Below are 25,983 nucleotides of genomic sequence, written 5' to 3'. Positions count from 1 at the left end.
GGTCCTTGAAAAACAGCAGTTTTCATATCATATAGAGGATCTTTGACGAGTGTTAAAAACAGAAGGGTACTACCTCTGTTACATAGAGGATCTTTGATTTGGGGTAAATTGGTCCCTTACAAACAGCAGTTTTTATATAGTATAGAGGATCTTTGACGAGTGTTTAAAAACAAATAAGTACCCCTGTCACATAAAGGATCTTTGATTTGTGGTAAATAGGTCCTTGAAAAACAGCTGTTTTTGTTTATACCGTATAGAGGAGCTTTGATGACTGTTAAAACAAATAAGTACCTCTGTTACAAAGAGGATCTTTGATTTGTGGTAGTTAGGTCCCTGAAAAACAGAAGTTTGTACATCATTTAGAGCAGAGGTGTCAAAGTGGTTTACACTGAGGGCCACATGGCAGTTATGTTTGGCCCCAGAGGGCCACTTCTCACAGTGAATACTACTGTTACACAATTTTTCTATGCATTTTATAAGTGGAGTTTTTAAAACTAAAATGTAACAAAAATATGGTAAGTTTCAATAATTTCACCTCAAAATGGTAAAAAAAAAAATAAAAAAATAAAAAGGCAGATCAGTTTACTGTAAAATCTACATAAATGTTTTTACTGTAAATAAAAAAAACTGCAATTTTACAGTAACATTTTGGCACCTGAGCTGCCAGTTTGTTTGTTTGTTTTTGTTTTTTAGCGCAAATCAACAAGTGTAGATGTTTCGGTGTATTACTGTAAATGCCAAAACGGCACCATAGTTTATTACAGTAAAAATAAGTACTGCTTTTTTGTCATTTAGAGAAAAGTGCTGTAAAAAAACCCACAGTAAATTTCACAATTTTACCATGAAATCTATTGCTACTTTTACATTGCACAATAACTTGCTTTGAAATCATTATTAGTTTTTATTTATATTTTAAAAATTGTTTAAATGTTTGATAATAGATTTTTGCATAATTAGACAATATTTGAGTCAACATCATTTATATATATATTATTATTATTATTATTATATATGTATTATATATATATATATATATATATATATATATATATATATATATATATATATATATATATATATATATATATATATATATATAATATTTTTTTTCTCTCCCAAAATAGAAAAAATACATTTCGTCAGAAAAATTACAGTACTTTATTGATACATATTATTTCCAGGCTTTCGGGGGCCAAATAAAATGAAGGGGCGGGCCACATCTGGCCCCCGGGCCTTGAGTTTGACACATGTGGTCTCAACGACGAAATGCTCTTTCACATGACCAGAGGTCGGCAACCTTGACTCAAAAGAGACATTTTGCTGCCTCTTGCACAAAAAAAGTGTAAAAAAATAATAATAATAATTTTAGAAATAAAAAAACAATTTTTCCCTATAAGACTTTTTTTTTTTTTTGACTAGTTTACCCAAAATGTACTCGAGAAGCAGAACTGAACACACCGACTTCCGGTCGTTTTTTAATTATTGGGTATGTTCATGGGCAGTAGGAAATTATACAACTCTTGTTAAAAACGCTAACTTTTCTCACTGTGGGGTTTTTTTTTAAAAAGTGAGGGGAGCCACAACAAGGAAGTGTACCCACTCGTGGCCGTGACCACCATTGAGGACAGCGAGGTCATGTCCTCCGTGTTTTTAGTACGTGACACAAAGATGATATGACTGACTGCAAATGCACTTGGTGTGGCACGTCGTGTGCGCTGTACAACATCATGTGGTAGAGCCTCCTCCCACGATATATACGATCTTTGGTTATGCGCAGCCCGCTACAACTATGACAAAGCACATTAAAATGTAAATTATTGAATGACAAGGCGCCTCATATAACATTTTACTACAAACTTATTCCTGGCCATGTCATGCTCTGTCGCTGATTAGTATATGAAAACAAGTTTTCCGCACACCACTTCCGGTTGCTTGGTGGCACGTATAATTAATACTTGCATTTTGACGCAGAAGAAGGTGATTCGAAACCCATCGATTTTGGTACGATTTTTAAATGTAAGTTTTAATTATGTTAAACGTATTATATAAATACATAATAAACGCATTCATAGAGTTATAACGATTACCTTATATTATCTAACATATTTGACAGCATGATTTTGTAACAGTCCACTTTTTTATTTATAAAGTGCCTTTCAAAGCTTCTCTTAGACCTCGATATTTGTCAAATCCTAGTTCCGGCCCTGTATCCACTTTTTGCTTTTCATACAATACTGCATTAGTAGTTTGACCATTTAAAAAAAAAAATCATTAAAAAACAAACATCCTCCCACAGAGGGCTTCTTAATTAATGAATTGCATTCCTTTTATTCACAGACGCAAGGAGAAAACAAAACAAACAAAAAAACATAACCAACATTCTTTATCTGCACATCCCTAAAGTCAAAAGTCTGATTTTTTTTTTGTCCAAAAGTCGGGATTTTTTCTAATTGTCAAAAAATCGGGATTTTTTTTTCCAAGTGTCAAAAAGTCAGAAATTTTTCCAAGTGTCAAAAAGTTGGAAATTTTTCTAAGTGTCAAAAAGTCGGACGTTTTTTTGTCAAAAAGTCTGGATTTTTTTGTAAGTGTCAAAAAGTGGATTTGTTCTAGGTGTCAAAAAGTCAGGATTTTTTTTAAATGTCAAAAAGTCTGACATTTTTTGTCAAAATGTCAGGATTTGTTTAAGTGTCAATTAATCTGGATTTATTTGTAAAAAAAAAAAAAAAAAAGTGGATTTTTTGTAAATGTCAAAAAAATCTGGATTTTTTTTTGTAAATGTCAAAAAATCTGGATTTTTTTTGTAAATTTCAAAAAATCTGGATTTTTTCTAAGTGTAAAAAAATTGTGATTTTTTTTTTTTCTAAATGTCAAAAAGTCGGAAATTTTTTGGTCAAAAAGTCTGGATTTTTTGTAAGTGTCAAAACAATCCTCGATTTTTTTCTGAGTGTCAAAAAATCTGGATTTTTTTCTAAATGTCAAAAAATCTGGATTTTTTCTAAGTGTAAAAATTTTTTGATTTTTTCTAAATGTCAAAAAGTCGGAAATTTTTTGGTCAAAAAGTCTGGATTTTTTGTAAGTGTCAAAAAAATCCTGGATTTTTTTTTGGGTGTCAAAAAATCTGGATTTTTTTTCTAAGTGTCCAAAAATCTGGATTTTTTTCTAAGTGTCAAAAAATCTGGAGTTTTTCTAAGTGTCAAAAAATCTGGATTTTTTTTCTGAGGGTCAAAAAATTTGGATTTTTTTCTAAGTGTCAAAAAATCTGGATTTTTTTCAAAGTGTCAAAAAATCTGGATTTTTTTCTAAGTGTCAAAAAATCTGGATTTTTTCTAAATGTCAAAAAATCTGGATTTTTTTCTAAGTGTCAAAAAGTCGGAAATTTTTTAGCCAAAAAGTCACTTTAAAAGGATTTTAAAAAATCATTAAAAAAACAAACATACTCCCACAGAGGCCTTCTTAATTAATGAATCGTATTCCTTTTATTCAGAGACGCAAGGAGAAAACAAAACAAACAAAAAAAAACCTAACCAACATTCTTTATCTACTTTAGGATTTTTTTAAGTGTCAATTAATCTGGATGGATTTGTAAAAAAAAAAAAAAGTGGATTTTTTGTAAATGTCAAAAAAAATCTGGATTTTTTTTTGTAAATGTCAAAAAATCTGGATTTTTTGTAAATGTCAAAAAAATCCAGATTTTTTTGTAAATGTCAAAAAATCTGGATTTTTTGTAAATGTCAAAAAATCTGGATTTGTTCTAAGTGTAAAAAAAATTTGATTTTTTTTTTTTCTAAATGTCAAAAAGTCGGAAATTTTTTGGTCAAAAAGTCTGGATTTTTTGTAAGTGTCAAAAAAATCCTGGATTTTTTCTGAGTGTCAAAACATCTGGATTTTTTTTCTAAGTGTTTAAAAAAATCTAGAGTTTTTTCTAAGTGTCCAAAAATCTGGATTTTTTTCTAAGTGTCAAAAAATCTGGATTTTTTTCTAAATGTCAAAAAATCTGGATTTTTTTTCTAAGTGTAAAAAAGTCTGGAGTTTTTCTAAGTGTCAAAAAGTCGGAAATTTTTTAGCCAAAAAGTCACTTTAAAAGGATTTTAAAAAATCATTAAAAAAACAAACATACTCCCACAGAGGCCTTCTTAATTAATGAATCGCATTCCTTTTATTCAGAGACGCAAGGAGAAAACAAAACAAACAAAAAAACCTAACCGACATTTTTTATCTAATCTTGTCTGTGTCTGCACATCCCTAAAGTCAAAAGTCGGAATTTTTTTTGTCAAAAAGTCGGGATTTTTTCTGAATGTCAAAAAATCGGGATTTTTTTTCCAAGTGTCAAAAAGTTGGAAATTTTTCAAAGTGTCAAAAAGTCGGAATTTTTTTTGTCAAAAAGTCTGGATTTTTTTGTAAGTGTCAAAAAGTGGATTTGTTCTAGGTGTCAAAAAGTGGATTTTTTTTAAATGTCAAAAAGTCCGACATTTTTTGTCAAAATGTCAGGATTTTTTTAAGTGTCGATTAATCTGGATTTATTTGTAAAAAAAAAAAAAAAAAAGTGGATTTTTTGTAAATGTCAAAAAAATCTGGATTTTTTTTGTAAATGTCAAAAAATCTGGATTTTTTTGTAAATTTTAAAAAATCTGGATTTTTTTTTAAGTGTAAAACATTTTTGATTTTTTTCTAAATGTCAAAAAGTCGGACATTTTTTGGTCAAAAAGTCTGGATTTTTTTGTAAGTGTCAAAAAAATCCTGGATTTTTTTCTGAGTGTCAAAAAATCTGGATTTTTTTCTGAGTGTCAAAAAATTTGGATTTTTTTCTAAGTGTCAAAAAATCTGGATTTTTTTCTAAGTGTAAAAAAATTGTGATTTTTTCTAAATGTCAAAAAGTCGGAAATATTTTGGTCAAAAAGTCTGGATTTTTTTGTAAGTGTCAAAAAAATCCTGGATTTTTTCTGAGTGTCAAAAAATCTGGATTTTTTTCTGAGTGTCAAAAAATCTGGATTTTTTTCTAAGTGTAAAAAAATTGTGATTTTTTTCTAAATGTCAAAAAGTCGGAAATTTTTTGGTCAAAAAGTCTGGATTTTTTGTAAGTGTCAAAAAAATCCTGGATTTTTTTTTGAGTGTCAAAAAATCTGGATTTTTTTCCTAAGTGTCCAAAAATCTGGATTTTTTCTAAGTGTCAAAAAATCTGGAGTTTTTCTAAGTGTCAAAAAAATCTGGATTTTTTTTCTGAGTGTCAAAAAATCTGGATTTTTTTCTAAGTGTCAAAAAATCTGGATTTTTTTCTAAGTGTCAAAAAATCTGGATTTTTTCTAAGTGTCAAAAAGTCGGAAATTTTTTAGCCAAAAAGTCACTTTAAAAGGATTTTAAAAAATCATTAATAAAACAAACATACTCCCACAGAGGCCTTCTTAATTAATGAATCGCATTCCTTTTATTCACAGACGCAAGGAGAAAACAAAACAAAAACAAAAAACCTAACCAACATTCTTTATCTAATCTTGTGTGTGTCTGCACATCCCTAAAGTCAAAAGTCGGATTTTTTTTTGTCAAAAAGTCGGGATTTTTTCTAAATGTCAAAAAATCTGGATTTTTTTCCAAGTGTCAAAAAGTCGGAAATTTTTCCAAGTGTCAAAAAGTCGGACGTTTTTTTGTCAAAAAGTCTGGATTTTTTTGTAAGTGTCAAAAAGTGGATTTGTTCTAGGTGTCAAAAAGTCTGGATTTTTTTTAAATGTCAAAAAGTCTGACATTTTTTGTCAAAATGTCAGGATTTTTTTAAGTGTCAATTAATCTGGATTTATTTGTAAAAAAAAAAAAATAAATAAAAAAAAATTGATTTTTTTTTGTAAATGTCAAAAAAATCTGGATTTTTTTTGTAAATGTCAAAAAAATCTGGATTTTTTGTAAATTTAAAAAAATCTGGATTTTTTTCTAAGTGTAAAAATATTGTGATTTTTTCTAAATGTCAAAAAATCAGGATTTTTTCTAAGTGTAAAAAAATTGGGATTTTTTTTCTAAATGTCAAAAAGTCGGAAATTTTTTGGTCAAAAAGTCTGGATTTTTTGTAAGTGTCAAAAAAATCCTGGATTTTTTTCTGAGTGTCAAAAAATCTGGATTTTTTTCTAAGTGTAAAAAAATTTAGATTTTTTTCTAAATGTCAAAAAGTTGGAAATTTTTTGGTCAAAAAGTCTGGATTTTTTGTAAGTGTCAAAAAAAATCCTGGATTTTTTGTAAATGTCAAAAAAATCTGGATTTTTTTTTTGTAAATGTCAAAAAAAATCCTGGATTTTTTGTAAATGTCAAAAAAATCTGGATTTTTTTTTTGTAAATGTCAAAAAATCTGGATTTTTTGTAAATGTCAAAAAATCTGGATTTTTTTCTAAGTGTAAAAAAATTGTGATTTTTTTTTCTAAATGTCAAAAAATCAGGATTTCTTCTAAGTGTAAAAAAAAATGGGATTTTTTTCTAAATGTCAAAAAGTCGGAAATTTTTTGGTCAAAAAGTCTGGATTTTTTGTAAGTGTCAAAAAAATCCTGGATTTTTTCTGAGTGTCAAAAAATATGGATTTTTTGTAAGTGTCAAACAAATCCTGGATTTTTTCTGAGTGTCAAAAAATCTGGATTTTTTTCTAAGTGTCAAAAAATCTGGATTTTTTTCTAAGTGTCCAAAAATCTGGATTTTTTTCTAAGTGTCAAAAAATCTGGATTTTTTTCTAAGTGTCAAAAAATCTGGATTTTTTTCTAAGTGTCAAAAAATCTGGATTTTTTCTGAGTGTCAAAAAGTCGGAAATTTTTTAGCCAAAAAGTCACTTTAAAAGGATTTTAAAAAATCATTAATAAAACAAACATACTCCCACAGAGGCCTTCTTAATTAATGAATCGCATTCCTTTTATTCACAGACGCAAGGAGAAAACAAAACAAACAAAAAACCCTAACCAACATTCTTTATCTAATCTTGTGTGTGTCTGCACATCCCTAAAGTCATCCGCCGGCGTTGGGCTGTGGACAAATCCAGGGAGGAATATAAACTGCCAAAGCCAATCAGATAGGATGGAGAGTTAGTGGGCTTTAAAATAAAACAGCAATTACACCACACAGCAGAAGGGAGACATTGGGGTGGGGGGTTAAACAGGGCTGAGCATGAGGGTAAAACAAGATAGGAGGGTTTAAGTGTAAAAGCATGCAAAGAAACATGTCACTGCACAGAAGGGTCTGTTAGGATGGGCTGCAGCTGCCCTCTAGTGGTGGATCAGGGCATCAACTGCAGCCCAAACAACAGGAGGTGGCGTGCAAGCGTCACGTGGTGGCTTAGAAACAATTGATGTGAGCCAACCAGGCCAAAAGACAAGAATACCCATGCATCCCTTTATGATGCACTACTTCATACTCTTTACATGGGACTTGGGAACATCCCTCGGTCTTTCTTCACGGGACTGACATTGACTATAACAATTCAACCCAATAAATAGTGACACCGCCCTCCGAAAAGGGAAGTTTCATGCAGCCGGCCAGCTATTAAAATGTCAACTGTGTCGTTAGGTTTGCATTATGTCCAAAGTCTGGCCCGAGGATCATTTTTGTAGACTGGGATTTATTTATTTTTAACGGTTAAATACAACCGGGACCTTAAGGCAGCAACCCAAAACGTTGAAAGAACCATATTGAAACCAAAAATACTAAAAACTAATCTGTCTGGAGCCACAAACAAATGAAAAGTCTTATATAAGTATTATAATGAAGGCAACACATGATGTAAGTGTCTATATTAGATATATTAGCCTACTATCAAAATGACTTTAAAAGTCTTATATAAGTGTTATAATGAAGACAACACATCACGTAAGTGTCTCTATTAGCTATATTAGACTACTATCAAAATGACTTTAAAAGTCTGATATAAGTCTTATAATGAAGACAACACATGACGTAAGTGTCTATATTAGCCTACTATCAAAATGACTTTAAAAGTCTTATACAAGTGTTATAATGAAGACAACACATGATGTAAGTGTCTATATTAGCTATATTAGCCTACTATCAAAATTACTTTAAAAGTCTTATAGAAGTGTTATAATGAAGACAACACATCACGTAAGTGTCTATATTAGCTATATTAGACTACTATCAAAATGAAGTGTCTATATTAGCCTACTATCAAAATGACTTTAAAAGTCTTATATAAGTGTTATAATGAAGACAACACATGATGTAAGTGTCTATACTAGTCATATTAGCCTACTATCAAAATGACTTTAAAAGTCTTATATAAGTGTTATAATGAAGACAACACATCACGTAAGTGTCTATATTAGCTATATTAGACTACTATCAAAATGACTTTAAAAGTCTGATATAAGTCTTATAATGAAGACAACACATGACGTAAGTGTCTATATTAGCCTACTATCAAAATGAAGTGTCTATATTAGCCTACTATCAAAATGACTTTAAAAGTCTTATATAAGTGTTATAATGAAGACAACACATGATGTAAGTGTCTATACTAGTTATATTAGCCTACTATCAAAATGACTTTAAAAGTCTTATACAAGTGTTATAATGAAGACAACACATGATGTAAGTGTCTATATTAGCTATATTAGCCTACTATCAAAATTACTTTAAAAGTCTTATATAAGTGTTATAATGAAGACAACACATCACGTAAGTGTCTATATTAGCTATATTAGACTACTATCAAAATGAAGTGTCTATATTAGCCTACTATCAAAATGACTTTAAAAGTCTTATATAAGTGTTATAATGAAGACAACACATGATGTAAGTGTCTATACTAGTCATATTAGCCTACTATCAAAATGACTTTAAAAGTCTTATATAAGTGTTATAATGAAGACAACACATCACGTAAGTGTCTATATTAGCTATATTAGACTACTATCAAAATGACTTTAAAAGTCTGATATAAGTCTTATAATGAAGACAACACATGATGTAAGTGTCTATATTAGCCTACTATCAAAATGAAGTGTCTATATTAGCCTACTATCAAAATGCAGTGTCTATATTAGCCTACTATCAAAATGACTTTAAAAGTCTTATATAAGTGTTATAATGAAGACAACACATGATGTAAGTGTCTATACTAGTTATATTAGCCTACTATCAAAATTACTTTAAAAGTCTTATATAAGTCTTATAATGAAGACAACACATGACGTAAGTGTCTATATTAGCCTACTATCAAAATGAAGTGTCTATATTAGCCTACTATCAAAATGACTTTAAAAGTCTTATATAAGTGTTATAATGAAGGCAACACATGATGTAAGTGTCTATATTAGCTATATTAGCCTACTATCAAAATGATTTTAAAAGTCTTATATAAGTGTTATAATGAAGACAACACATGATGTAAGTGTCTATATTAGCTATAATAGCCTACTATCAAAATTACTTTAAAAGTCTTATATAAGTGTTATAATGAAGACAACACATCACGTAAGTGTCTATATTAGCTATATTAGACTACTATCAAAATGACTTTAAATTTATGATATAAGTCTTATAATGAAGACAACACATGACGTAAGTGTCTATATTAGCCTACTATCAAAATGAAGTGTATATATTAGCCTACTATCAAAATGAAGTGTCTATATTAGCCTACTATCAAAATGACTTTAAAAGTCTTATATAAGTGTTATAATGAAGACAACACATGATGTAAGTGTCTATACTAGTTATATTAGCCTACTATCAAAATGACTTTAAAAGTCTTATATAAGTGTTATAATGAAGACAACACATCACGTAAGTGTCTATATTAGTTATATTAGCCTACTATCAAAATGACTTTAAAAGTCTTATATAAGTGTTATAATGAAGACAACACATGATGTAAGTGTCTATACTAGTTATATTAGCCTACTATCAAAATTACTTTAAAAGTCTTATATAAGTCTTATAATGAAGACAACACATGACGTAAGTGTCTATATTAGCCTACTATCAAAATGAAGTGTCTATATTAGCCTACTATCAAAATGAAGTGTCTATATTAGCCTACTATCAAAATGAAGTGTCTATATTAGCCTACTATCAAAATGACTTTAAAAGTCTTATATAAGTGTTATAATGAAGGCAACACATGATGTAAGTGTCTATATTAGCTATATTAGCCTACTATCAAAATGATTTTAAAAGTCTTATATAAGTGTTATAATGAAGACAACACATGATGTAAGTGTCTATATTAGCTATAATAGCCTACTATCAAAATTACTTTAAAAGTCTTATATAAGTGTTATAATGAAGACAACACATCACGTAAGTGTCTATATTAGCTATATTAGACTACTATCAAAATGACTTTAAATTTATGATATAAGTCTTATAATGAAGACAACACATGACGTAAGTGTCTATATTAGCCTACTATCAAAATGAAGTGTATATATTAGCCTACTATCAAAATGAAGTGTCTATATTAGCCTACTATCAAAATGACTTTAAAAGTCTTATATAAGTGTTATAATGAAGACAACACATGATGTAAGTGTCTATACTAGTTATATTAGCCTACTATCAAAATGACTTTAAAAGTCTTATATAAGTGTTATAATGAAGACAACACATCACGTAAGTGTCTATATTAGCTATATTAGACTACTATCAAAATTACTTTAAAAGTCTTATATAAGTGTTATAATGAAGACAACACATGACGTAAGTGTCTATATTAGCTATATTAGACTACTATCAAAATGACTTTAAAAGTCTTATATAAGTGTTATAATGAAGACAACACATGACCTAAGTGTCTATATTAGCTATATTAGCCTACTATCAAAATTACTTTAAAAGTCTTATATAATTGTTATAACGAAGGCAACACATGACGCAAGTGTCTATATTAGCTATATTAGCCTACTATCAAATTGACTATTCTACACATTTATACAACATTAGAAACCATTAGTAAATCAGAGGCTACTCAGAAGGTGAGATAACTCCTGGAAATGAGTGTCTTAGAATGACCAAAGGTATAGACGTGTGTGTCCAAGTTAAAGGCTGTCTTCTTCTAATGGATTTATTACAATATTTGACAAGCTGGGTAACGTTTGCTGTGGTCTGGAACAACATGGCACACAAAATGCAGCCAATATTACATACAGATAATGTGTCATGAGACATGCAAAACTAAATTATACATAAAGAGGATAAAAGCAAAGGATATTAAATGAGCTCAAATATACCTAAAATTAGTCATAATGATGCTAGCCTAAATAGCATGTTAGCATTTATTAGCTTGCAGTCATGCACTGACCAAATATGCCTGATTAGCACTCCAACAAGTCAATAACATCAACAAAGCTCACCTTTGTGCATTTACGCACAGCATAAAACGTTTGGTGGACAAAATGAGACAAAAAAAGAGTGAAAGATTTTACATGTAAACAAACTGTTGCGTCACAGTCCACACGGCGGTGAGTTCAAGAACAGTCGAAATTAGTGGGACAAAACGATGTTCACCAAATAGTGTCATCCGTGAAGCGTACACACAAACATATGAAACAGTGGGCTTTCTGACAATTGGGAAGGTTTGTGTCATGTTTGTTCTCAAACAAAAAACATACTAAACCATCCATCTATCCATTTTCTACCGCTTGTCCCTTTTGGGTCGCGGGGGTACTGGAGCCTATCTCAGCTGCATTATTTTCCCCCCATCTTTATCCATTTTCAATCCTTTTTTAAAAATGCTCCAGGGAGCCACTAAGGCGCCGCTATAGAGCCGCATGCGGCCCGAGAGCCTTGGGTGGCTGACCCCCGCCTTAAGGGGGTAGAAATGGAGCTCAACTTGAACCTCTGCCAGAAAAAAGTACATAATACAACTCTACTTGATCAGTGACGGCATCATTTTGAGGAAAGGGTCATGCCAACATTTAATCCAAAAGGAGACCGAGGGCATGAAAACAGAGCATTGCGGCAAAGTGGGGACTGTGGATGGATCGTACTTTAGAGTCCATTTCAAAATACAAGAACTGGGAAATCAAGGCCGTATTAAAATGGATTAGTCAGAATGGGACGATAGAAGTAAAGAAACAACAAAGGAGAACAACTGCGTCTCCTGTGTTGATTTACCAGCCAGGATACACATTTTATCCAGGAGGAGACTGTGGAACGCAAGAAAACAGAGTGGCTCATTCTTTAGAGTCAACTTCAAAATAGAATGAAAACTGAAATATAGGTCGTGTTAAAAATGCATCGGTCAGAACGGGACAAGATAAACAACAATGAAGGAGAACTCGGGTCTTCTGTACCAATTTCCCAGCCAGGATACACATTTTACCCAGTAGGAGACTTAGGACAGCAAGAAAACAGAGTGGAGAGTGTGAAAGATCATTCTTCAGAGTCAACTTTAAATAAGAATGAAAACTGAAATCTAAGATCTTAAAAGGCATCGGTCAGAACGGGACAAGATAAACAACAATGGAGGACTTCTGTACTGATTTCTCAGCAAGGATACACATTTTATCCAGGAGGAGACTGAGGACCGCAAGAAAACAGAGCTTTGCAGCACAGCGGGTACTGTGGATGGATCGTACTTTAGAGTCCATTTCAAAATACAAGAACTGGGAAAACCAGGCCGTATTAAAATGGATTTGTCAGAATGGGACGAGAGAACTAAACAAACAACGATGGAGAACAACTGCGTCTCCTGTGTTGATTTCCCAGCAAGGATACACATTTTATCCAGGAGGAGACTGTGGAACGCAAGAAAACAGAGTGGATCATTCTTTAGACTCAACTTCAAAATAGAATGAAAACTGAAATATAGGTCGTGTTAAAAATGCATCGGTCAGAACAGGACGAGATAAACAACAATGAAGGAGAACTAGGGTCTTCTGTACCAATTTCCCAGCCAGGATACACATTTTACCCAGTCAGAGACTGAGGACAGCAAGAAAACAGAGTGGAGAGTGTGAAGGATCATTTTTCAGAGTCAACTTTAAATAAGAATGAAAACTGAAATCCAGGCCGTGTTAAAATGCATCGGTCAGAACGAGACAAGATAAACAACAATGGAGGACTTCTGTACTGATTTCTCAGCAAGGATACACATTGTATCCAGGAGGAGACTGAGGACCGCAAGAAAACAGAGATTTGCAGCAAAGTGGAAACTGTGGAGGGATCGTACTTTAGAGTCCATTTCAAAATACAAGAACTGTGAAAACCAGGCCGTGTTGAAATGGATTCGTCAGAATGGGACGATAGAAGTAAAGAAACAACGATGGAGAAAAACTGTGTCTCCTGTGTTGATTTCCCAGCAAGGATACACATTTTATCCAGGAGGAGACTGAGAAACGCAAGAAAACAGAGTGGATCGTTCTTTAGACTCAACTTCAAAATAGAATGAAAACTGAAATATAGGTCGTGTTAAAAATGCATCGGTCAGAACGGGACAAGATAAACAACAATGAAGGAGAACTAGGGTCTTCTGTACCAATTTCCCAGCCAGGATACACATTTTACCCAGTAGGAGACTGAGGACAGCAAGAAAACAGAGTGCAGAGTGTGAAGGATCATTCTTCAGAGTCAACTTTAAATAAGAATGAAAACTGAAATCTCGGCCGTCTTAAAATGCATCGGTCAGAACGGGACAAGATAAACAACAACGGAGGACTTCTGTACTGATTTCTCAGCAAGGATACACATTGTATCCAGGAGGAGACTGAGGACTGCAAGAAAACAGAGCTTTGCAGAACAGCGGGTACTGTGGATGGATCGTACTTTAGAGTCCATTTCAAAATACAAGAACTGGGGAAACCAGGCCGTATCAAAATGGATTCGTCAGAATGGGACGATAGAACTAAAGAAACAACGATGGAGAACAACTGCGTCTCCTGTGTTGATTTCCCAGCCAGGATACACATTTTATCCAGGAGGAGACTGTGGAACGCAAACCTACTCAGTGGCCTAGTGGTACCTACTCAGTGGCCTAGTGGTTAGAGTGTCCGCCCTGAGATCGGTAGGTTGTGAGTTCAAACCCCGGCCGAGTCATACCAAAGACTATAAAAATGGGACCCATTACCTCCCTGCTTGGCACTCAGCATCAAGGGTTGGAATTGGGGGTTAAATCACCAAAATGATTCCCGGGCGCGGCCACCGCTGCTGCCCACTGCTCCCCTCACCTCCCAGGGGGTGATCAAGGGTGATGGGTCAAATGCAGAGAATAATCTCGCCACACCTAGTGTGTGTGTGACAATCATTGGTACTTTAACTTTAACTTTAACTTTAAGAAAACAGAGTGGATCATTCTTTAGACTCAACTTCAAACTAGAATGAAAACTGAAATATAGGTTGTGTTAAAATGCATCGGTCAGATTGGGACAAGATAAACAACAATGAAGGAGAACTAGGGTCTTCTGTACCAATTTCCCAGCCAGGATACACATTTTACCCAGTAGGAGACTTAGGAACGCAAGAAAACAGAGTGGAGAGTGTGAAAGATCATTTTTCAGAGTCTACTTTAAATAAGAATGAAAACTGAAATCCAGGCCGTCTTAAAATGCATCGGTCAGAACAGGACAAGATAAACAACAATGGAGGACTTCTGTACTGATTTCTCAGCAAGGATACACATTGTATCCAGGAGGAGACTGAGGACCGCAAGAAAACAGAGATTTGCAGCAAAGTGGGGACTGTGGATGGATCGTTTTTTTTCAAATTCAAGACAAAGTTATATGTTTTTGGTAACACTTTAGCATACTTGCCAACCTTGAGACCTCCGATTTCGGGAGGTGGGGGGCAGGGGGGGGGGCGTGGTCGGGGTGGGGGGCGTGTTTGGGGGCGTGGCTAAGAGGGGAGGAGTATATTTACAGCTAGAATTCGCCAAGTCAAGTATTTCATATATTAATGAAAGTATCAAGTATTTGCTTATATATATATATATATATATATATATATATATATATATATATATATATATATATATATATATATATATATAAGAAATACTTATATATATCAATCTATCTATCTATCAAGAGGGACAGAGACAGCGCACAGTGCATGTGGATCACATGTTACCATGGCGAGAAAACACGGAGAGACTGCCAGTTATCTAGTCTCCACCAGTTGCAGAAAATGTGCCATCAGTACAACTGGACAGTGCTGTTTCAGGACCATCATCAGGACCATCAGTGAGTCAGACACAAACTAGTCTCACCATTGAACCAGATTCAAGGGCTGCTGAGTTGCCATCATCAGAACCCAGATCACCCACAACAAAAACCCCACCAGTGATTTGCAGGTACCCAGAAAGGTTTCGAGTACCACCAAAAAAACTGAATCTCTGAAGACAGTATAAAAACCTGTGTTAAAGGTGTACAAATACTGTTTGTATAATAAGCATGTTATTGTTTACAAATGTGGGTTAAAAGTTCAGTACTAAAAAAAAAAAAAAAAATGTGGCTTAAATACAGTTTTTTAATTGAGCTGCTGCATTTTTTGTTTGGGTTGTTTATTTCTTTTAAGTATCGTCTACATTTCTAAAAGGGGAGGAATGTCATAGAGTTATCTATGTTTGTCTGTTGCCATCTCCTGGTGAATGTTGGCTATAGCGTACTGGGGTTACTTTTTGGTTGGCCAACGATTTACGTGGTGTTGCGCACCTGACGTCAAGTGTGTGAGTCTGTTCTGAAGTCTACAGTAAAGAGACGTACTTCATCACCTCGCCTGGTTATTGCCTCCAACTCAATATATTACAACAACATTGCTCCATGCGGACCTGGAGGGTCCACATGGAGCTGGAGGGGGCGTGGCCTCCAGGTCCGCCTGAATTCCGGGAGATTTTCGGGAGAAAATTTGTCTCGGGAGGTTTTCGGGAGAGGCGCTGAATTTCGGGAGTCTCCCGGAAAATCCGGGAGGGTTGGCAAGTATGCACTTTAGTATGGGGAACATATTCTAAGTAACAAAGACTTACTTTAGAGTTATTTGGTTAGGGTTAGGGTTAGGGTTAGGGTTAGGGTTAGAGGGTTAGGGTTATAATAAGGCCATGCCGAATAAGGCATTATTAAGTACTTAATAATGACTAGTTAAGAGCCAATATGTTACTAATTTGCATGTTAATAGGCAACTAATTAATGCTGAGTATGTTCCCCATACTAAAGTGTTACCATGTTTTATTACTGGTGCACAAAATGAAGCGTGCATGAACATCACCTTGTTCAAACAACAAAACCAACACAGTGCATAAACTCACAACAAATTACACACCTGCAAATCAGTCAGCTGTTGTCGTATCCGTAATACGCCGATAGGGAGAAGTTTGTATTTACACGATGAGTCGGTTGTGTCTTGACCTCCGCCAAACCCCTGAGGTCGACTCACCGAACCCCTCGGGTTCAATCGAACCCAGGTTAAGAACCACTGTCCTACACAAAATAGTGAAGTAACAAGTCCGGTCCCCTGGGTCCTTAGCTTCCTGGAAACGTGGCCCCCGAAACAATTTGGTTAAATGTTCCGAGCCTAGCAGTTACCCGTTACCACCGCCATCACATTCCTGTCTGTCACACTCCGTAGCCATTGTCTCTTTTACCTCAGAATTTTTCGTCCCAGACGAAGGGTCTGGAACCCCTTACCTCAGAATTTTTCGTCCCAGACGAAGGGTCTGGAAACCCTTACCTCAGAATTTTTCGTCCCAGACGAAGGGTCTGGAAACCCTTTCCTCGTTTAGGCGACGACCAATGACCCAGGGTGAGCTACACCCAACTATTAGTTTATTCGTCAATGAAACTGCCCGTCACGGTAGTCGAGACACAATGGCGCGAGATGACCACTTATTTACAGCTTTTTTTGTAATGGCGGACAAGGGAGAAATGCAATCAATCCATCAAAATGTCCACTCTCACATCCCCGTCTCGTACAAAACACCTACTCTGTGTCTGGGGTACAAACAGTGTTTGACTTACATACTTCAAGACAGACTCCTAAAGCAGATTTTTAGAAAAAAGCTCTGCTTACCTTGTTTTTGTTTGGCCACTAGTGAGTCTGTCCAGAAGAGTGTAAGAGGTGTCCAATTCTCAGCGTGTCGCCCGGACGAGGCCCCAAATTGTTGCGTTTTGGACCAGTTGTTCCTCCCAGGGAATTCAAGTCACAATTCGCTCCCAAGTTCTTTCCGACACTTAAAGCTGAGTTGAAAAACCACCAGAGACAGAATAGGTATTTTGTTGTATATTCTCAAAGCTTTGCCAATATACATTGATTGAGACCAGTCTAACCCTAGAACATTCTATTGCGCCTCCCAAAATGGTCTGTCTTCCCGATCCCACCACCCTCTCTCTCGTCCCATCTCTGTAGACAAAACAAATGCTAGTCAAAACACATTCCAAAGAACTCAAGGTTAACACACACAGTATACTTGCTGACCGAGCATCAAGAGAAGAAATGGAAAACACGAGCTGTTTTCAAATATGACTAAGAAATGAAAGAAGTACAACTTAAATTCGGATATATGTAAATATCTGCCTCCGACAGTACATGTAATGTTACCGGTTTGTTTCTGACCTACAGAGTCAAGAGGAGAACCTACAGATCTCAGCATGTTACCCAGAGCATCAAGCATACATCCTGCCATCATCAAAAAGGCCCACTCACTGTCCTTCAAAGCACCTCCGGGCTTTAAATTTCACCTCCCTAGCCATCCAGCTCAGCCCTTTTCCCTATGCAGATCAATAGAAACAGGATCCGTCGCTCCATGTTGCGGTAATCCGATGAGCCGGGGCCCGCCGCCGACGGTTGGTGCCATGAACTAATGGTAGGAGGGCGGGGAAGTGGAGGTCCTGAGGGGCGGGGGCGTCATGTCAAACCCATGTACAGTATGAATATATGACACACGGTGAAGAAGCCTCGAGTCACTATAAATGGTACACTTAAGTCCAAATGAATATTGTTGATTAAATCCAAGGTCATTCTGTCAATAAAATGGACAAAGTGTGATTACGTTCTAATTAATCCTGTTAAATAGTGGCAATTGTGCAAAGTTGTAGTCTCTACATAACAATTTCCCTTCTCATATATGTGACCATTGAGATAGCAGATAAAAAAACAGATTGTTTCACACTTAATTGACAAGAGTTTTGTGGAAAAGATTGCCTTGACTTTATCAATTAAATTGATTTCTTAGACTGCAGATTCAACAAAGCAAAGTTCGCAGATAAGGACTTGCCCTTTCTGGCCGACAATCACTTCATAACACAATGTAGTGGTTTTGGCCTTTGCAAAACATTAGGTGCACATGAGGACTCCTATGAGAGATTGAAAAATGACTGCGTCAAAACACTTGTGTCGGACCTTTCATTAGGGACGCCTGCACGAGCAGGAGTATCAAAAAAGTTGCCTTAAACAACCTCTAGAGGCTTAGTGGCCACATGCGTGGACAGCACCTTTTAGTTTTTATTTCCAAAATTGTGTACACTACTGAATTGGGGTCTTATGGCCACTTATGTGGACACTTATACTGCCATCAGAAGAGTATAATATACAATGGAATTTGGAAAAAAAAAAAGTGTAAACATGAAAATTAGCATGTCACTAAACATGAAGTACACGTTTTTGTACTTATGGACTAAGTACATCATATCAAAAGATGAGTCTTAGTTTTTATTCTAATTAGGGTTCAATAAGCCCAAATAGCAAAGATAAATAAAAAAAAGCATGTAAAAAAAACAGCTTGGGCCTTAAGAAGTTAATAAGAAAATATGATCAGTTCTGAGAAACACTTGGAGAAATGTAAATTAATTTATTAATGTTTATCAAATCGAGGTGTTTTGTTCTCATTTTTAAAAGGTAGCGGAATTATTTTGAGAATATAAAATTATTGATTTGATTTGGTGTGTGAATGCCCATCCATCCATTTTCTACCGCTTATTCCCTTCGGGTCACGGCGGGCGCTGGAGCCTATCTCAGCTACAATCGGGCGGAAGGCGGCATACACCCTGGACAAGTCGCCACCTCATCACAGGGCTTGGTGTGTGAATGGGTTGTTTCTAATAGATTCAAAAGTTTGTAACTACACTGAGAAAAAGTAGCTTTATTGCTTGTTTAATTTGTTTGTCCATTTATATTTATTGAATAAAAATATATAAATAAATAAGATTTTTATTTTTTAATAAATGAAGGAAATTATTATGGTTTAATCTGTTTATAAGAAGAAGTACGCACTTTGAGAACGGGTGTGCCATAAATCGATTAGAAATAACAACAAAAAAATCTAATTATTTTGTTTAGATTTAAAAATGTATATACTGATGTATTGTTTTATTTTGTTTTAATTTAATTTCCCATTTTTTACCTTTTTATTTGCCAAAAATGTATACTGTTCTGTAGCTTAAAAAATAAAATTGCCATCTAACTAAACAAGTGTATCATATGCCGCATGATTCAAGCAGGGGAGCTTCACAAAATTAACAAAACAAAATAAATTGGAAATATTGATGTACTTTTATGTTGAAAGTTCTAAACAATTTTAGCAGATTTGTCAACCTTTTACAAAAATAATAATAATAATAATAGTAATAAATTGGAAATATTTATGTACTTTTAAATTGAAAATTCTAAACAATTTTGGCAGATTTTTCAACCTTTTACAAAATAATAATAATAATAATAATAGTAATAAATTGGAAATATTTATGTACTTATATGTTGAAAATTCTACACAATTTTGGCAGATTTTTCAACCTTTTACAAAAATAATAATAATAATATTAATAAATTGGAAATATTTATGTACTTATATGTTGAAAATTCTAAACAATTTTGGCAGATTTTTCAACCTTTTACAAAATAATAATAATAATGAATTGAAAATATTTATGTACTTTTATGTTGAAAATTCTAAACAATTCTGGCAGATTGTTTAACCTTTTACAAAAAAATAATAATTATGGTAATAAATTGGAAATATTTATGTACTTTTATGTTGAAAATTCTAAACAATTTTGGCAGATTTTTCAACATTTTACAAAAAAAAAAAAAGAAATATTTATGTACTTTTATGTTGAAAATTCTAAACAATTTTGTCAGATTTTTCAACCTTTTACAAAAAATAAAAAATGATAAAATCAATTGGAAATATTTATGTACTTTTATGTTGAAAATTCTAAACAATTCTGGCAGATTGTTTAACCTTTTACAAAAAAATAATAATTATGGTAATAAATTGGAAATATTTATGTACTTTTATGTTGAAAATTCTTAACAATTTTGGCAGATTTTTCACATTTTACAAAAAAAAAAAAAAATATTTATGTACTTTTATGTTGAAAATTCTAAACAATTTGGGCAGATTTTTCTACATTAAAAAAAAAGAAGGAAATATTTATGTACTTTTATGTTGAAAATTCTAAACAATTTGGGCAGATTTTTCAACCTTTTACAAAAAATAAAAAATAAAATAAAATCAATTGGAAATATTTATGTATTTTTATGTTGAAAATTCTAAACAATTTTGGCAGATTTTTCAACCTATTACAAAAACAAAATAAAAAATTTGAAAACATTTATGTATTTTTATATTGAAAATTCTAAACAATTTTGTCAGATTTTTCAACCTCTAACAAAAAAAAATGTGTAGGGTAGCAGTTATGGCTTATTTTAGTAACAGAGTAACCTATCGATTAGTTTGTGCGATTCAACAAGTAATCGGAAAAAACAATGCCAAATTTAAGGACATTTCTTTTTCTGCTTGCATATCAACATTTAAATTGCACTCCTAACACGTTTACATTAATACCATTTTTTTTAGAAAATATTGCCGTTTTGTCGTCACACGGATCACGGCACCCCAACATGCACCACCGCTCTCATGTACACTCAATTTGCAGTGGCCGCCTGGAAACTTTGTTTTGGGCACTCAATGCGGTCCGGATTCGATCATATTTATTAATTAATCTATATAGACGATTAATCGATGCAAGAGAACAAAAATTTAACCTTGTTGCTGCTCAGTGGCCTAGTGGTTAGAGTGTCCGCCCTGATATCGGTAGGTCGTGAGTTCAAACCCCGGCCGAGTCATACCAAAGGCTATAAAAATGGGAGCCATTACCTCCCTGCTTGGCACTCAGCATCAAGGGTTGGAATTGTGGGTTAAATCTCCAAAAATGATTCCCGGGCGCGGCCACCGCTGCTGCTCACTGCTCTCCTCACCTCCCAGGGGGTGAACAAGGGGATGAGTCAAATGCAGAGGTTAATTTCACCACACCTAGTTTGTGTGGGTGTGACAACACTTTTACTTTTTTAACTTTTGTTTCTTCTCGTTGCAGTTAGGTTTTGCTTATTTTAGTAACCTATCGATTAGTTTGTGCAATTCCTCGAGTAATAGGATAAAACAATGCGTCTCTTAAGGAAATTTATTTATTCATTTATTCATTTTTTGGAGAAAATATTGCCGTTTCGTCGCCACGCGGATCACGTACCCACACATGCACCACCGCTCTCATGTACACTCAATTTGCTTCTTTGTTTTGGGCATTCAATGCGGTCCGGATTTGATCATAGTTGATAATTACACTAAATAAACGATGAATTGACGCAAGAGAACAAAAATCGACGCTTGTTGCTGCTCAGTGGCCTAGTGGCTAGAGTGTCCGCCCTGAGATCTGTAGGTGGTGAGTTCAAACCCCGGCCGAGTCATACCAAAGACTATAAAAATGGGACCCATTACCTCGTTGCTTGGCACTCAGCATCAAGGGTTGGAATTGGGGGTTAAATCACCAAACATTATTCCCGGGCGCGGCCACCGCTGCTGCTCGCTGCTCCCCTCACCCCCCAGGGGGTGAACAAGGTTAATGGGTCTAAGGTCTAAGGTTAATTTCACCACATTTAGTGTGTGTGACAATACTTTTACTTTTTTAACTTTTGTTTCTTCTCGTTGCAGTTAGGTTTTGATTATTTTAGTAACCTATCGATTAGTTTGTGCGATTCATCGAGTAATCGGATAAAACAATGCGTCTCTTAAGGAATTTGTTTTTTTGTTGTTTTTTTATTTGAGAAAATATTGCCGTTTCGTCGCCACACGAATCACGGCACCCACACATGCACCACCGCTCTCATGTACACTCAATTTGCTTCTTTGTTTTGGGCACTCAATGCGGTACGGATTTGATCATATTTAATAATTACACTAAATGAACAATTAATCGAAGCAAGAGAATAACAATCCAAGCTTGTTTCGAATTGATTAATCCTTGCAGTTAGGTTTTTACCTTTTGTAAACATTGCAGAATAGGACATGTCTGTGAATAACGCACGCATGTCCTTAACTGTAACTTTCTTTCTTTCTTTAGTTTATTTCGAACATGAACACACTTACATCATAATACATCACACAATTTCATATCATTTCATTTTACATCATGCCCGAAAAGGAGTAGGAAGAAGCAAAGCTTATTTAATCCTACCCCTTTCCCACTTCAAAGCGTTTACAAATATATAGAATCATTTACTGACCTTTTTTATATAATAAAATAACATCTATGAATTAGTATACAACAGTTTTGTAATATGTAATTAATTAATTAATTCAGTCATTATTAACTTACACTGTACAAAAAAATTATGTAAAAAAAACGGTCATCTACTGGCAGCTACGGCTGCCAAACGAAAACCATAAAATCAAAGTAAAACATTGTAAACCAAATAATGATCAAAAACATTGTATTTACAGAAATTTTCATGAAACGTTTTGCGGAAAAATATCTTAATTTTACATGAATTTGAAAGTAATTTAAGAAAACAGAAAATGCTATGTATAATTAATTTGGTATTTTTCTGTAAAAAAAAAAAAAAAAAAGAAATATACATAGTTTGTCATTACTGGCATATTACTTAAAATAACAGGCGGATTGTTTATTTACAGATAATGTCTTCAATTGTACAGTTTTATAAACTATTTAAAAAAAATAGAAAATTACAGTATAAATTTAGAGTAAATTAACCGTAAAAATAGGATTTTTTTTTTTTTACAGTGTAGTGTGCATACAAACAGGGGCGCCGAAAAGGGGGGGTAAAGGAGACGGATTCTAGGGGCCCATGATGGAGGGGGGCCCAGAGAGGCCCCTAATCAGGGCCGGCCCGTGGCATAGGCCGTATAGGCAAATGCTAAGGGCGCCGTCCATCAGGGGGCGCCACGCCAGTGCCACAAATGTTGGAGAAAAAAAAAAAAAGTTGGTACTATTATTTCTAAATACAAAAAATAATCCCATGTTAATTAAAATGCAAAGTAAAGCCTATATAATAGAAATATTATTTGTTACAACATTACAACCCACCCCCCCTTCGCCCGGTGCGCCCCCTCCCTTCCCGTATCAAGACTCTTTTTGGACGTCACCACATCAAAAAATCAACACAAGATGTCAAAACGGCCAAAACTGTCAGGTGCCCAGGGAAGAAAAAAAGAGAAAAGAAGAGGAGGAGAAACGAGAAAAAGACAGAGGTAGCCTACATGAAATTATTTGTCTGTTACAGAATGTGATAGTAACCTGGCTTTTTAGCATTAAGCTAATGTTACATGATTCGGCAATTGCTAATCAATAAATAGCTAGTTCTGTTTTAACGTCGGGTTAATATTGTGGAGGGGGCTAAATTGTTATGGAAAATAATAATGTAACGTTAGGTAATTACAGTACTCCCACCTTACATTCCTCAGGGACATTTGTATTAGATCTTTTAAGCAGGTGTTTTTTGTTTACATTGTTATTGCCTTCTGGTTAGATAATGTTTGCCCTGCAGGTAATAGTCACTTTTCCACCCCATTATATATTAGTGTGAAGCGACTGGGATGAGAATCAGCACCTCCAAGTCCGAGTCCATGGTTCTCGCCCGGAAAAGGGTGGAGTGCCATCTCCGGGTTGGGGAGGAGATCTTGCCCCAAGTGGAGGAGTTCAAGTACCTTGGAGTCTTGTTCACGAGTGAGGGAAGAGTGGATCGTGAGATCGACAGGCGGATCGGTGCGGCGTCTTCATCAATGCGGACGCTGTATCGATCCGTTGTGGTGAAGAAGGAGCTGAGCCGGAAGGCAAAGCTCTCAATTTACCGGTCGATCTACGTTCCCATCCTCACCTATGGTCATGAGCTTTGGGTTATGACCGAAAGGACAAGATCACGGGTACAAGCGGCCGAAATGAGTTTCCTCCGCCGGGTGGCGGGGCTCTCCCTTAGAGATAGGGTGAGAAGCTCTGTCATCCGGGGGGAGCTCAAAGTAAAGCCGCTGCTCCTCCACATCGAGAGGAGCCAGATGAGGTGGTTCGGGCATCTGGTCAGGATGCCACCCGAGCGCCTCCCTAAGGAGGTGTTTAGGGCATGTCCGACCGGTAGGAGGCCACGAGGAAGACCCAGGACACGTTGGGAAGACTATGTCTCCCGGCTGGCCTGGGAACGCCTCGGGATCCCCCGGGAGGAGCTGGACGAAGTGGCTGGGGAGAGGGAAGTCTGGGCTTCCCTGCTTAGGCTGCTGCCCCCGCGACCCGACCTCGGATAAGCGGAAGAAGATGGATGGATGGATGGATATATATTAGGTATAGTTGTAAGCAAAAAAAAAGAAGGTAAAAGACAAAGCTATTCGGTTTCTTGTGAGTATATACACTTCAATGCCGATGTGGGGGGGCGCCACCTAAAATCTTGCCTAGGGCGCCAGATTGGTTAGGGCCGGGCCTGCCCCTAATGATGATGACATTATAATACAGAAAAAATAATGAGACTGTGTTGTGTTGGGGGCCCTGTAAAGATTATTTTCATGGGGCCCAAAATCCCTAGCGGCGCCCCTTCATACAAATAAATACAAATGTGTCAAATCTATTTAAAGCACATTTAGGATGTTTAATGGACACTGAGTGACAAGTCACGTGATCAAATGTAGGCCAAACAAGCCTTAAAGCAGCTTGAAAAAAAAAAAAAAAACTCAAAAAAGGAGGAAGCATATGGTCCAACACGGTGTAAGTCTTCTAATGGAGTATTAAATATCCTCAGACATGCACTTCGGGTACTAAAAGCCAATAATGCATCACACTTCCTCCCGTCTGGGCCCCCGGGGGACTCCCACCCGGTGATGGATCTGATCAATTAGGAGCTCTTCCACAAGCTGCGTCATCGGCACAGAGAATGCAAGTGATGCTCCATTCATGACCGAATGGGGGGAACAAAGTTCCGCTAACGTGAGGAGAGGAGAGGTTTTCTTACCAGTCGGTCTTGGCGTATCTCCGGAAGGTCTGTCTGAGCAGGTCCTGGTGGGTCTGCGGCTCGGCCGAGATGCCCTGCGCCCGCCGGGTCCTCGGGCCGATAAGTTGCGCGCTGGGCAGCACCGACTGACATTTGTGCAGCTTGCGCTTCAGCTCCTGGATCTCGTCCTCCCGGTCCGACAAGCGGCGCTCCAGGTCCCGGATCCTCTCCTCTTTGAGTAGCAGAACCTTGGCAAAGTCCTCCTCCAGGTCACTCATGGTCGCCGTGCAACTTTCTTGCCCGCGGTCTCGCTTTCTCCCAACCCCCCTCTCCGGCTTCCGAGCGACACGCACGCACGCACTGGGTGGAGAATGCTCGGCGTGCCCAAAAAAAAAAAATCTCCCCACGCCTCGAGTCTCGCCGCGCCGCTGGCCGAGCGAACGTGCTTGTTTCGCGGCTGATGGGAGCGACGTCGAGCCGCCGCCGGGAGGCTGTCAGCGAAAAGAGGGAGGGAGTGTTGCTGATGTCTCATTGAGAAAACCAATGACAGCAGCTCTCAGCCAGGTCTTCCTCCTCCTCTTCCTCCCTGCGAGAGGACAGAAATATTTGTGTTTAGAGAGCTCCTGCATATATAGACTACTAATACCGCACACCAGGGACTGTGCCTTTAATAGTGCACACCAAGCAAGCATCTGTAAGGCACTACTGGGCAAAGACACGATCAGATTTGACAATTATAACAATGCAATCTTTGGACTGGGACTGTAGTGCAAAAGTTATACAAGTGTGAAGTGTATATACTCACAAGAACCC

The 25,983-nt window shown here is 35.8% G+C and overlaps 1 protein-coding gene across 1 annotated transcript in view; it reads right to left on the bottom strand.

Annotated features, from left to right (window-relative positions):
• The window catches only part of LOC133580131 (cGMP-dependent protein kinase 1), a 441,177-nt gene extending 415,729 nt beyond the window's left edge, over nucleotides 1-25,448 (bottom strand). The window contains exon 1 of the mRNA XM_061934558.1: nucleotides 25,192-25,448. Within this exon, the coding sequence (XP_061790542.1) occupies nucleotides 25,192-25,448 (257 nt within the window). The remainder of the gene's footprint in view (nucleotides 1-25,191) is intronic.
• Nucleotides 25,449-25,983: the final 535 nt, after the last annotated feature.

Source organism: Nerophis lumbriciformis, linkage group LG02 (genome assembly GCF_033978685.3).
Source record: "Nerophis lumbriciformis linkage group LG02, RoL_Nlum_v2.1, whole genome shotgun sequence".
Classification (NCBI taxonomy): Eukaryota; Metazoa; Chordata; class Actinopteri; order Syngnathiformes; family Syngnathidae; genus Nerophis; species Nerophis lumbriciformis.
This window is presented reverse-complemented; position numbering and strand designations above follow the sequence as displayed.